The following is a 12,584-nucleotide window of genomic DNA, read 5'->3' as shown; positions in this document are numbered from 1 at the left end:
GAAGTGCAGGACGAGATTTTTATAATACTGAACTTGATGTTTTCATTAAATAAACGTATATTGTGACTCGTCACTCGTTAACACACAAACACTTCTGTGATTTACTTGGCCAAACAAAATCATCTGGCCATACCGGAAATAGATATGTTTTAATAGAATTGTTCCGACCATGTGCTAGTTGATTGTGACTGTATTAACACACTGGCTCCAGTGATTCACTCATCTGAAGAAACTGGTGTAGCGTTAGTTGGAATAGAACTCTTAGAGGTTTTCCGACCATGAAACTTTCGGGGTAAACTCACGCTGCGGCAGAACTCACAGTTTTCCGTTACTCAGAAATGTCACACACAATACAGATACAGAAACGTCATGGCGGTCCAGTTAAACCAGAAGTAACGATGCCTCATATGTTGATTACCTAAACACTGCATCCACCCTGCCCCCCACCACTCCATCACCCTCTTCCGTGTATTCCACCTCCTCCTCCTACTCCTCTCCCTTTGGTTCTCCCCCGCCTCCCGGACACCCAGCGTGACACTGGTTGTTGAGTAATTTATTGACTTACTGAGAACACATTTGAAATTGCACGCAGTACATTAGCCAGATTAAAAAACAATTGCGCACAGTAATTTTTTTTTCTAACGTTGTCAGCAATTGCGAAAGCAAATATAAAGTGTATTACTGTAATTTTAGGATCACTTGTAACCTGCACATAAACAATTCGAGTAAATTATAACTTTTGAGAGCCTGGTTGGTAGCGACTTCTTTATAAAGCACGTCACTAATTGTAAAGTATACAGTGTACTTAGGCTGTCGACAAACATTTGAAATAATTTTTTTCACAGTATAAATCAGGGCTTAAAAACGAAATTATTTTTCAGACGGTTCGTTCCTAGCAGAAACAGTATAATAACGTTTCGTTTTTCGTTCCTACTTGAAACGTAACGTTCCTGAACCGGTTAGAAAGAAATGAAAACTGGTTAGAACGTTATTCTCGAACCATGTATTGAATATGCTATTAGCCCTATACATGACTACATTCTTATAGATGATAATTAAGCTATACATTTCTTGGTGCACAGTATTCAACAAAATCAAACCCTTAGATGTCGTAATAGGTTATACATTACAGCAAATATTGTCACATTTTCTGTTAAAGTACTAAAACTCCTAACTTGGCAAAGTTATCTAGGACTTAAGCTGATCCATGTTACTGGCACGGTGTACTGTAGGTCTACTGTTAAGACAACACAAGAGATTCCTATTAACTTGCTCTATTGTCATATTTTTGACGCAAAAATGTGTGTGTGTGTGTGTGTGTGTGTGTGTGTGTGTGTGTGAGAGAGAGAGAGAGAGAGAGAGAATGATATATCCTGCCTTGAACTGAAGAATGCTTGCAGATAAAAGAGGAAATCAGGCACACCTCCCTTCACTTATGGCCTTGGAAACTCTACGCTCTACCCGTAACTAAGCTTAACACAGCCTTTGACTCTTTCTGGTATGCACTATTGGTGCTAGTGTGAACCATGACCTAACTGAAGTTACACCGCACTGCGCTTCAGGGAGGAGCGCATAACCGTCGTTGAAAATACAGTACTTGCATGTTGTGTCCTGTGCTTCGCGTAATATAACTCCAGAATTTTAATTACGGGTTTTGCGCTGTTTGCATTTACACTCGAGTTACAAGTTGCTTTGTCATTTTCTTTGCCGTAATGTTAGCAGTACAATTTCAGGTGAAAGTTTTCACTTAGCGTACATACATACCACATAATTACTTGCGTTTCGTAGCACAGAATGATTGCACAAGAATTATATATGATAGTTTCTCTCTCTCTCTCTCTCTCTCTCTCTCTCTCTCTCTCTCTCTCTTTCTCTCTCTCTCTCTCGTGCGTACTCACGCTTGCTAATTAATTACGTGATTGTTGCCTAAGGCACGGGATGTGGAAATTTTTATTTTATTTGCCTGATCCAGCGAACTACAGGAAACCAGTGAGAAGATCATAATGAGTAAACTGTTGCCTGGGCGCATCCAGAAGTAAGGCGGATTTGTTCACCTGCGGGTTGCAGCAACTCCGCAGAATAAATAAGATCACATAATCTGAGGCCAGAGAGAGAGAGAAAGAGAGAGAGAGAGAGAGAGAGAGAGAGAGAGAGAGAGAGAGAGAGGTGGGGCTGGCCAGTACTGGCAGCTGAAATGAGGAGGTGAGGAAGCGATTCTGGAGGACGAGGTGAAGGAGTGTAGGGGGGGAGGGGGTGCGATACGTATGGGTTCAAAAGGGGAGGATTACATGGATAGGCGAGAGAGAGTGTGGGGGAGGAGTCGGTTTTAAGAGGAATATAGTAGGTTTGGGTGAGAGAGAGAGAAAAAAAAAGAAAAGTGCAGAATCAAGGTGACTAGTAATGTGTAGAGATTATAAGTGGGATAAAATGGAGAAAGAAGGACACATAGGAAAAGTACAGTAAGCAAGAAGTAGGTAAGGAGGAAGATACAAAAGAACAAGATTTTAGAAACAGGATGATAGTTAGAAGGAGCATGGAGAGAACATGGGATGAAATTGAAAAAGAAAGGGAGGCAGATTGAGAGCTAGGGCAGAATAGAAAAATAAAAATGCTCGAAGGGAAAGAACAGTTCTTTAAGAAGCGAATTGTACAAGCAGGATAGCGGAAGATAAAGTTAATTAGTGGTGTACAGTTGGCTCGAACCACTCATATTCACACGTATCTGATCTTTTTAAATCCAGTCTCGCATTTCTAGCATTAAAATATCCTCTGTAGTATTTCAGCATATAGGCTTTTGCAAGTTTTGGTCAGTTTGGACCTTTTTTTAGCCTTATACTATTAAAGATGAGTTAGATTGTTATATATAGGAAAAGAGGGATAAGCTTTTGCAAGTTTAGGTCAGTTTGGACCTTTTTTTTAGCCTTATACTATAAAAGATGAGTTAGATTGTTATATATAGGAAAAGAGGCATCGTAAAGAGAGGGACAGAAACAGAGATAGGGAGGGGGAAAAGGACAGCAGGGGGATGAGAAAAGGCAGAAGATGGCTATGAAATGGCGGGAGAAGAGAGGGTGTGATAAAGAGAGGAACAGGAAGAATGGGAGGGAAGGAGAAAATGTTTTTGGATAAATGAAAGAACACAGATTATTATGACAGTGTGGGAAGCTAAAACCTGCAGTGAAGATGGGAACAGAAACAAGAAGAAGAAAAGAAGGGAGAGGAAACATAAGCTAGTGGGAATGAAAGCAAATTATGAAATTCTGAGAGATGAAAGGGCACAATAACGAGAGCAGAAGCAGAGGAAGAACGGGTAAGAGAATATGTGTGTTGGCAGACAAATTGCTGTGATAATGTGAGTGAGAAGTGCACTAAGGAGAGAGACAAACAGAGGATGGGAGCGAGGAGACAGAGGGTAGGATATTATAACTGTGGAAGAGAGTGCAATAGACAGAGAACAGAAGCGGAGGGAGATTTGGAATAAAAAGAGCAAAAGGGAGTAAAGGCGGATAATGGTGTTTTAGTACAGGAAAATGTGCAATAAAGATGGATAGAAACGGAGGGAGAACCAGAGCTCTAGGGATGGGTACTCTTGTCCAGTGTGCCTGCCTGTGAGAGGGCGTGAAGGAGGCAGTGCTTGGCGGAGTTGTCTGAGAGCTGGGTCGTGCCTGGTTGCCTGTTGTCCATCCCACCTTCATTTCCATTTTTATCCATCTCTTTTGCGCACTTATTCCTTTTCCTTTCCATTATTATCCATCTGTTGGCCTCTTCCTTTTCTTTTCCATTTTTATCCATCTCTTATGCACTTCTTCTCATTCCATCTCCCCATTTGTGTCTTCATTTTGTTTTACACGCAGTAGTATGCCACTTTAAACAATTACGCCATGAACTGCGAAATGTTACTCCTAAACTACGTAGTGTCGGTTGGCAGTAACCCAGACAGTTGAGATCTGTCATGAAGACAACGTTAAGTTGCTACTTTTTATTTCCTTTCACCATCATCTTTATCCCACGGCCACCATTGACAGATGGCGCCACACTTCCTCAGACGCTTTTTGGTATCCGGAGTGATGGACGGAAAGTATTACCTATCATTTCAAGTTTTTATTATTTTGTGCAGTGCGAACTTTCTCAAGACCTGACATTTACATAAAGAAATTCAGGTCTCTTGAAGTGTGGCCTTGTAATTTGCATTCCATAGTAGAAGATGCATGAACAAAAGGAAGGTTCAGACAAAAACCTAAAACCTGTTCTGGAACTGGGTGTGTTGTTTGGAAAGATTGTGTCTACACAGTTGAGCGACTTTGTTGCGTTACTTCTTAGAGAGTGGTTCAAAACAATCAGGATACACTTGGTAAACATTGCTGAGCGTCCAAACTCTCTGGCCGGGAACGGCAGTTGTCTGTGACACTCATGCAGCAATGGCTTCTTTGTTTTAATTGCCTCGATTAATTTGCTTATGTTACCTACTGTACTTTGGTAGCTTTTAATCAATGAATGACTGGTAGGACTAAAACAAATGTAGTACACGGAGTGCACTGAAACTGGAATGTAATGGTGGCGTATTAAATTATGTGTGTATATATATATATATATATATATATATATATATATATATATATATATATATATATATATATATATATATATATATATATATAATGCAAAGAAGAAGGAACCAAATGCTAGAAGCACGCAAGATTATTCCCTCCACGAAGAAAAATAAGAGAGCGAAATTTAAGATAAATTCATTTCGAGATGCCTGGACACACTGTATAAACTGGAGGTCGCAGGCAGTAGGAAACACGGACTATGGAAGACAGTTTCAGAGTTGGCCAGTTGCATACATGAAGGACTGGGAGTAATATTTAACTCTTGCATTAGAGAATTGGACATAAAAGGAATGAGAGTTTGCTGCTAGGTGGGTGCTACGCCCCCTCTGTAGTGGTGGAGGAATGCAAGCAGACAGTTCAGAGGAGCAGTAACCATTGAAGTAGCGGGTGAAATGAGATACTGATGCAACAGGCTGGTGAAGAAGCAGAGTTTGAAGGGAACCTGTAAGAAAAGGAGAATAAGCCGAAAAGCCTTTGGCTTCACCTTGTTGAGAAGAGCTGTATGTGGAGAGCCACCCCACACATGAAAGTTGCACTCTACACGGGGGCGAATAAAATTTCTCTATAAAGGAAACGGCTGGGCAAGGGAAAGGAAGGTATGGAGTCAGCTGAGCACACCTAATCTTTTGGAAGCAGATTTTTCAAGAAAGGTAATGTGATCTTTCCAAGATAAATCACGAAAGAATGAAACCCCAAGTCTGTTCTGAGACGATGCAGGATTGAGTTGGATATTGTTAAAAATTAGAGGCTACTCCTGCGGAAGATTCTGATGTGTTGAAAGATGTGAGAACTGAGTTTTTGATGCATTAAAAGGAACAAGATTATTTGTACTCCAGCCATTGGTATGAGTCAATATATATATATATATATATATATATATATATATATATATATATATATATATATATATATATATAATGGAGCCTCTGTGGTACAGTGGGTTCGCCCCGCGCCAGGGAAATAAACTTTGGGAGTGTTCACCCGGCCATGTACTGCGTTGGCGGACACAAGGGGCGTTGTGGTTGAACCAGTGTCGCTTACTGTAAAGTATGCATGCACCCAGTCGGCTTGCGCTGGCCGATTACACTTGGTTCACAGACTACACACACATCCAAAGCCACTCCAACACTACAGTGTCACTTACAAGCACTTCTCACCTGACATACAATCTCGACCAGACAGCCTAAACCACTTGGGAGAGATACATTGGCTGTATCGTTCCAACTTCAGTCGTGATAGGCCGGTCCTGCAGTGGATACTCACAGGGCTGCTGCTGATGATGATATATATATATCCATCATCTAATCCTACGTTGCCCCATGAGGAGTGTAGAAGCCCGGGGCTAGACAAGTTGGTCCTGGCATTTAAGATGAGAGTGACCAGCCTCACTCATCCCTGAGTGGCATTACATGAGCAATAAACCCCAACCACCCCTTGGATATAAACCTTCACTGGCTGAATCCGATTGGAGCGCCATAATTACCCACTAAACCACCAGGCGCCAAAATTTGGTCATATGGTTACCACCCAGCATAGTAAATGGTTTCCTGGTGTACAGGAAACTCTCTCTCTCTCTCTCTCTCTCTCTCTCTCTCTCTCTCTTTCTCTAGCCAACTCTGTATCTTTATTTTCTGTATTTTGGCACGATAAAAAAAATCACACAAATACATTATTTGATACTGTATTGTACCTGCCTCACAGTTGTTGTAGAACAACAGCTTAGCTTTTTTAAGTACTTGAGAAACCTGTATTATGTCTGGTAGTTGTAGTAATGATGTTGTAATCCCAGGCTCATATGAATGTGAACCCAGCAGACTGCAGGCTGAAGCTACCCCCATTCTGCAATCCACTATTCCCCTTTGAGGGGATAGGGAGTTGACAGGCATTTGTGCAAACTTGCAGCTGATCCATCAAGCTATACCTTTGCAGCCGCATGAAGGTGACCATATCCAGCACTATTTTTTATATGCCAGCGGCGTCACTTGACGCCATTCATTACCAGTGCTGTTGGCATAAATGTAGTGCATATCATCAAAATATTTTGTGCAGGGAACGATGGTCTCTGACATGTTTACATGCATCTTCTCAATCATCCCAAGCACTCAGCCTGTCAGTAAATCACGCTTTTGAGGCATGACAAGCACTCAGGCTGTCAGCAGCTGTACATCACATGCTTCAACCATTTCTGGATGTATGTCTTTTTATCTCGAAACCGCCCCGAAATTGAAACCTAATTTTCTGTTCCCATGCGTAGTATACTATCCAGACAATATTTACAACTATACAGTATGCTTCCGTAAACAATATAAACATAAAAAAAAAAAACTATTTTCAAAATTGACATGATGCATTGAATTCGTTCATAAAACATCATTCTATTTACTTACAACCATTTTAGCAACATGTAAGGCGTTTAGGCAACAAAAATAATGATAAACAATTGTCCGTAAATTTATCTCAGTTTTTATTAGATTTTACTGGCAAGAAGCAGTCATACGATTTTTTTGTTTTTTTTTAAGCATAATGAACCATAGGATAGATTCAGGATGTTAAAAGCCTCATTGGCACGGACTCCAGTCTTCAGTTTTAGAAAAGAAATCTATTTTCGAAATTCGAAAAAATGGCGCCAGGGCCAGCCGAAAGGGGATAACTAATATGTAACCTTCCGGCATTTAAAAGGTTAAAGTCGAGAAGTGATATCGTGGAGGGAAAAAAAAAAAAAAAAAGCACCCATATTTGGAAGTACTGTATTTTTGGGAACGTTATTTTGGTCCGGGTTGTATTACCCCATCCCCACGATAAAGAGACGGAGTAGCGAACCCGTCAGGAGGTCGATTAATTCTCCATTAGAAAATATTCTTTGCAGAGATAGATATTTTCCTTTTCGTATGAGGAGTGTTGTCCTAATCGTGACTGTTGTGTTGTTTTTGCAGAGATCTACATTCCCCCCAAGGCCACAGAGATCCGCAGCAGCAACACAAAGCTTGAAGGTAAGTGCCCTCCGCGCATTACATCATCCCTACATCTTCCTTTACCATTGCTCTCTTACTCTCTTCACTCGTCTCTCTTCATGCTATCTTCGTTCATAATTTTCTTGCCCTTTTCGTCCATCCTTTTTTTTTTTTTTTTTTTTTTTTTTTTTTTTTTTTTTCGTCCTTCCTCTTCCTACCCCTTTGTCCCTTTGTTGTTCCTCTTTTTGTCACTCCTCTCTTACCCTCTCTCGATGCACCTCTCTTTTTACTTTTTTTTTTTTTTTTTTTTTCCAAATTTGTGTTCTTTTCCAATCTCCTGCATTCCTATCCTTTTCTTTGCATAATTGTAACCAACCATATAACAAACAGCCTCAAAAGGACCAATAGGTCTCTTGCTGTTTGCGTACCTTTGTAGTCCTTTGTTCCTCTCCCACCCTGTTTCTCCTATTCTTTCTTCCTGTCTCTTCCATTCATCCTTTCTACTACTTCCCATCCTCTTCCCATATTGTCCTACCCTCCCTCCCTCCCTGCCTCATTCATTCCCCCCCCCCCTGCATATTCCTTTCTCCGTCCTATTTCTCCTATTTGCTCTCTCTGCCTCCAGTCTGTCTCTGCCTCCATTCCCTCTCCGTACCTTTTCCATTCTCCCTCCATTTCTCTTGCATCCTCGCCGCATTCCTCTTTCCTTCGTCTTAGCATCCCTCTCCTTTTTCCTTCCATAAATATTTTTTTCAGCCGCTTCTTCTTCCTCCCTCCTGCTTTTCTTACGCTTCATTCATTCCTTGCCATTCTCTTCCAGTTGTCTTCAGTTTACCTCTCACTTGTTCTCCCAAGTTCCCTTTCGTTCTCATGAAAACTATTCCATGCTCCCTGTATTACTCGGCCATTCTTTCACCCCTTTCTGTACTCTTCCGCCACATATTATTCTCTCCACTCGCACACGTACCATATACGTATAGCATTTCCCTGTACCAGAAAAGCTTTCCTGTACGTAATATATTTCCCCTGTATCATACGCTTACTCGTACCAAATATATTTAGTCTTTGATTACTTGGTGGATTTACGGTTTCATCCTGCACTGGGAGCCTAAGGAGACATCTTTTAACGCGGGAAGGAGAGGTTGGTGATGGGGGTACATGGTAAGGATGGGACCAGGAATCCAGAAGGTTGGGGGTTGTATGGGTTGGTGATATGTTAGAGGGGGTTTGATTGTAGTGGTAGGAAGGAGTTTGGTTGGTTCGAATATTGGTGTGCTGGGGATGGTTTGATTCTCGGAAGAGTTTGGTTGGAGTAGTTGTGTGTAAGGGATGTTTTGGTTGGTATGTGGAATTTGGTTGAGGTAATTATATGTGAGGGATACTTTGGCTGGGATGTAGAGATTGGTTAAAATTAATATAGGTGTGTTTGGGATGGTTCGGTTTCATATGGAGCTGAGTTGGAGTATTGGTATGTAAGGGATGGTTCGGGTAATATTTAAAGTTCACTTGAAATATTTGTATGTAAGGTGTGGTTTGACTGGCATGTTAGGTTGGGTCGAAATATTGCTTTGTAAGAGATGGTTTAGTTGACATATAAATGCTTGATTAGATTATATGTTAGGAGTGATGTTGATATGTAAAGTTTGGAATATTGGTATGTATGTGGTGGTTAGGCTGGAATGTACTGTAGTTTGGTTAGGATATAGGCTTGAGGGTAAGTCCGCGAGTCTTGTAGTACTTAATGAGATCACACACACTGGCAGACGAAAAATACATCGCATATCGTTTCATCTGTCATTGAGGATCCTCAGTTTCTTTCGTCGATATCATGTGATATCTCGGTCGTTTAGTTGATAAGGTATATTTAGAATTCCGGTTTATGGTTTTGTGGTGTGTGTGTGTGTGTGTGTGTGTGTGTGTGTGTGTGTGTGTAATTCACCGGGTCGGTCAGGGTCACTTGATGGTCGTGATCGTCAGCATTTACCCTCCCGGAAGGGAGCTGAGAGCTCATATAGTCAGATCTAAGGGCAAGGCTTGTGACCTTCACACACGCACACACCCATCCCCTTGCTCAAGGGGGACAGTAACCACCCACTTCGTCAGTGATTCTTTTCGCAACCTGAGCGAGGCGCGAACTCCCATCTACCAGATGGCAAGCGAGAAAGCTACCACTGAGCCAGCGAGCGGTGTGTGTGTGTGTGTGTGTGTGTGTGTGTGTGTGTGTGTGTGTGTGTGTGTGTGTGTGTGTTACTATAGTGTACAGTAGCGTTGGGGTATAGAGGAAGGAAGTGTTGGAAGGATTGGCCAGGGATGGGGAGGGTGGGTTGGCAAAGGAAGTGCTGGATGGTAATGAGAAGGTAAAGAGAAGGTCGACTGGTGGTGAGGGGGTTGGGTAGGGATTGGAAGGGCAGGAAGGTACGATAATGAGAAGGTAAAGGGAAGGTTGACTGGTGATGGGAGGGTTGGGTAGTAATGGGAAGGGGAGGTGCTGGGGTGGTAACGGGAGGGTTAACAGATTTGTGGAGGGTTGGGTATAGTGCATGTTGTTTGGTAGGGATTGGCAAAGCAGTCCCTGGTTGATTTAATATTCGACAAATCTACTTACTCCAAGAATCTTACCAACACCTTTCTTATTCTTACCACTAGTACCTCTAGAAAGAGTGAATTTTCTTATGTATATAGATATTTTTCTACTGGATTTATAACATAAGTAGTTGAAAGAATATATTAGTACCTTTTTTATGATAGTTTTCCCTTTGATGTGTAGGTTTAGTGTGTGTTCCCCTTAGTAGTCTATTAGTGTTAAGTGTGTCAGTACGTCTCGTCTGTGTGCGTCCCTCTCTCTTCACACAACTGTAAGGACACTGTTTTTCTGCCTTGCTTATGTCTCCTGCATGTCTGGCTGCCTGGCTGTGATGGCTTTTGACTTGTTCTTGGTGCTAGTATTGTTCCTTTAGTCATCTGTTACTCTCGTCCATGCCTTTACGTCTCTCCTTCCATAGTCACTCCCATCTCACCTTTTTCCTCTCCTCTCCTTTCATCCCCCCCCCTCTCTCTCTCTCTCTCTCTCTCTCTCTCTCTCTATATATATATATATATATATATATATATATATATATATATATATATATGCATGGAAGTATATACAGTACATACAGTGTACAGTATATACAATGGTTTTTCGTCTGCCGCCTGTCTGCTGCCCAGCGTGCTTTACTGGCCTGCCTGCTTGTAAGTTTTCATGTAAGTCACTGTGTCTAAGCGTAAAGTATTCTTCTGTCTCTGTCAACAGTGCATTCCAATTTCGTACTTAACATTTCACTCTTATACGAAATTTGTATAGCTCATCTCCCATTTTGATAAGTATAAAGACTGCAATGATAATTTATTATTATTATTATTATTATTATTATTATTATTATTATTATTATTTCTTGCATGACTTCATTTCAGAACCTACTTTCAGTTTAATACCTGTAAGTTCAGGACTTCATTTCAATTTTTATTTACATTTCAGCACACTCGCGAATCATAGTTTCTGCTTAGGCTCAAGACCTATTATTGGAAGCTCGGAGGAGTCACACCAAACGAAGATTTGATGTCCACTGGTAGTTCGGGGCTTTGCTAGTCTACACGAGGAACAGTCCGCCATGACTGCAGTACTTGTACAGTCTGGAAAAGCTTCGAATTACCAGTGTCAGTGCTTCGTTCACTGTGAAACCTTGGGGAAAAATTCCTTTCATCAGGGATACCGGATGAGCTGAAACTATGGCGTGAGACTGGATCTTTGTTCAGTTCAGTACCTGTGTTCAGTTTAATGTCTGTTTTCTTACCACTTCCAATTCAGCAACTCAGTACCTGTGTACAGTTATGTATGACCAGTTTTTGTTCATTTTGGCACTAACTTTGAATTTAGTAATTTCCTCCCACCCTCCTGTTTGTCTGTTTAACGCCTGCCAGTGCACAACTGACCCTCGCTTGGATGCCTGACCTAACCTTCGATGACTACCTGACCTATCCTTCGTTGCCTCTCGATGTTTAACCTACCCCACTGCTATTCTTTCACGCCTTTGGATGTCTGACATACCCTCCCACTACCTACCATACGCCTCGATGTGTGACCTACCCATCTGTGTCCATCGATCCCTGCCGCTGTCTTTCCTTACTCCCCCTGTTATCCTTCCTTGCCCTTTGATATCTGACTTGCCCTACTGCATACGTGTCCTTCCTTGCCTCCTAGTATATGACCTACCCTACCGCTACTCTTCCATGTCCTCTTGTTTACCTATTCTTTCATGGCCCTCGATATCCTACCTACTCAACAGCTTACCCATCCCTATATACTCCGCGGCCCCTGGATGTCTTCATTGTTCTACAGCTGCCTTACTATTCTCTGGCTTAGTGCAGACCTTTCCATCCATACCCTTTGATATCAGTCCTGCCCACTGCCAGCCCTTCCTTTCTCAACTATTGAACCTTCCTTGCCCTGCTGCTTTTCCTTCCATTCCTGGAGCTGACACACCTTTCCGAGCTTTTCAGTATCCTTCTTATCCAACTGCTTATGAACCTATGGATATCTAATACTTACCCCTCCTTACCGTATTACCTAACTACGTACCCTTCTGTCCCTCAATATCTTCCCAGTGAACTTCCCTAATTTTCGTGTTCTTCGTCTTGTATGCATTTGCGGTCATTGTTTCATTTATCAGTTTATCATAGCCTAATGAACCGCTGCTATATATATATATATATATATATATATATATATATATATATCTTGTACAACACACACACACACACACACACACACACACACACACACACACACACACACACACAAACGGGCTGGAATCTCGCTCCATTAGTTCGAAGCCACTAATGTGTAGGTGGATTATGGACCGCAACTGTTCGCTACAACATATTCTTCCTGCCTTACTGTTACCCTTACGTGACCCCCAGCGTCTCACCTACACCCTCCTGTGCCGTCACCTACCCTTCCTTGCCGTCACCTACCTTTCCTTGC

At 41.7% G+C, this 12,584-nt stretch overlaps 1 protein-coding gene across 1 annotated transcript in view; it reads left to right on the top strand.

Moving 5' to 3' along the window:
• The window catches only part of LOC145394018 (uncharacterized), a 100,123-nt gene that overhangs the window by 67,058 nt on the left and 20,481 nt on the right, over positions 1-12,584 (top strand). The window contains exon 7 of the mRNA XM_080267987.1: positions 7,544-7,600. Coding sequence (XP_080124113.1) covers positions 7,544-7,600 — 57 coding nt within the window. The remainder of the gene's footprint in view (positions 1-7,543; positions 7,601-12,584) is intronic.

The sequence above is a fragment of the Coenobita brevimanus genome, chromosome 26, assembly GCF_032717465.1.
Source record: "Coenobita brevimanus isolate Jiangsu-jjx chromosome 26, ASM3271746v2, whole genome shotgun sequence".
NCBI classification, from domain to species: domain Eukaryota; kingdom Metazoa; phylum Arthropoda; class Malacostraca; order Decapoda; family Coenobitidae; genus Coenobita; species Coenobita brevimanus.
This window is presented reverse-complemented; position numbering and strand designations above follow the sequence as displayed.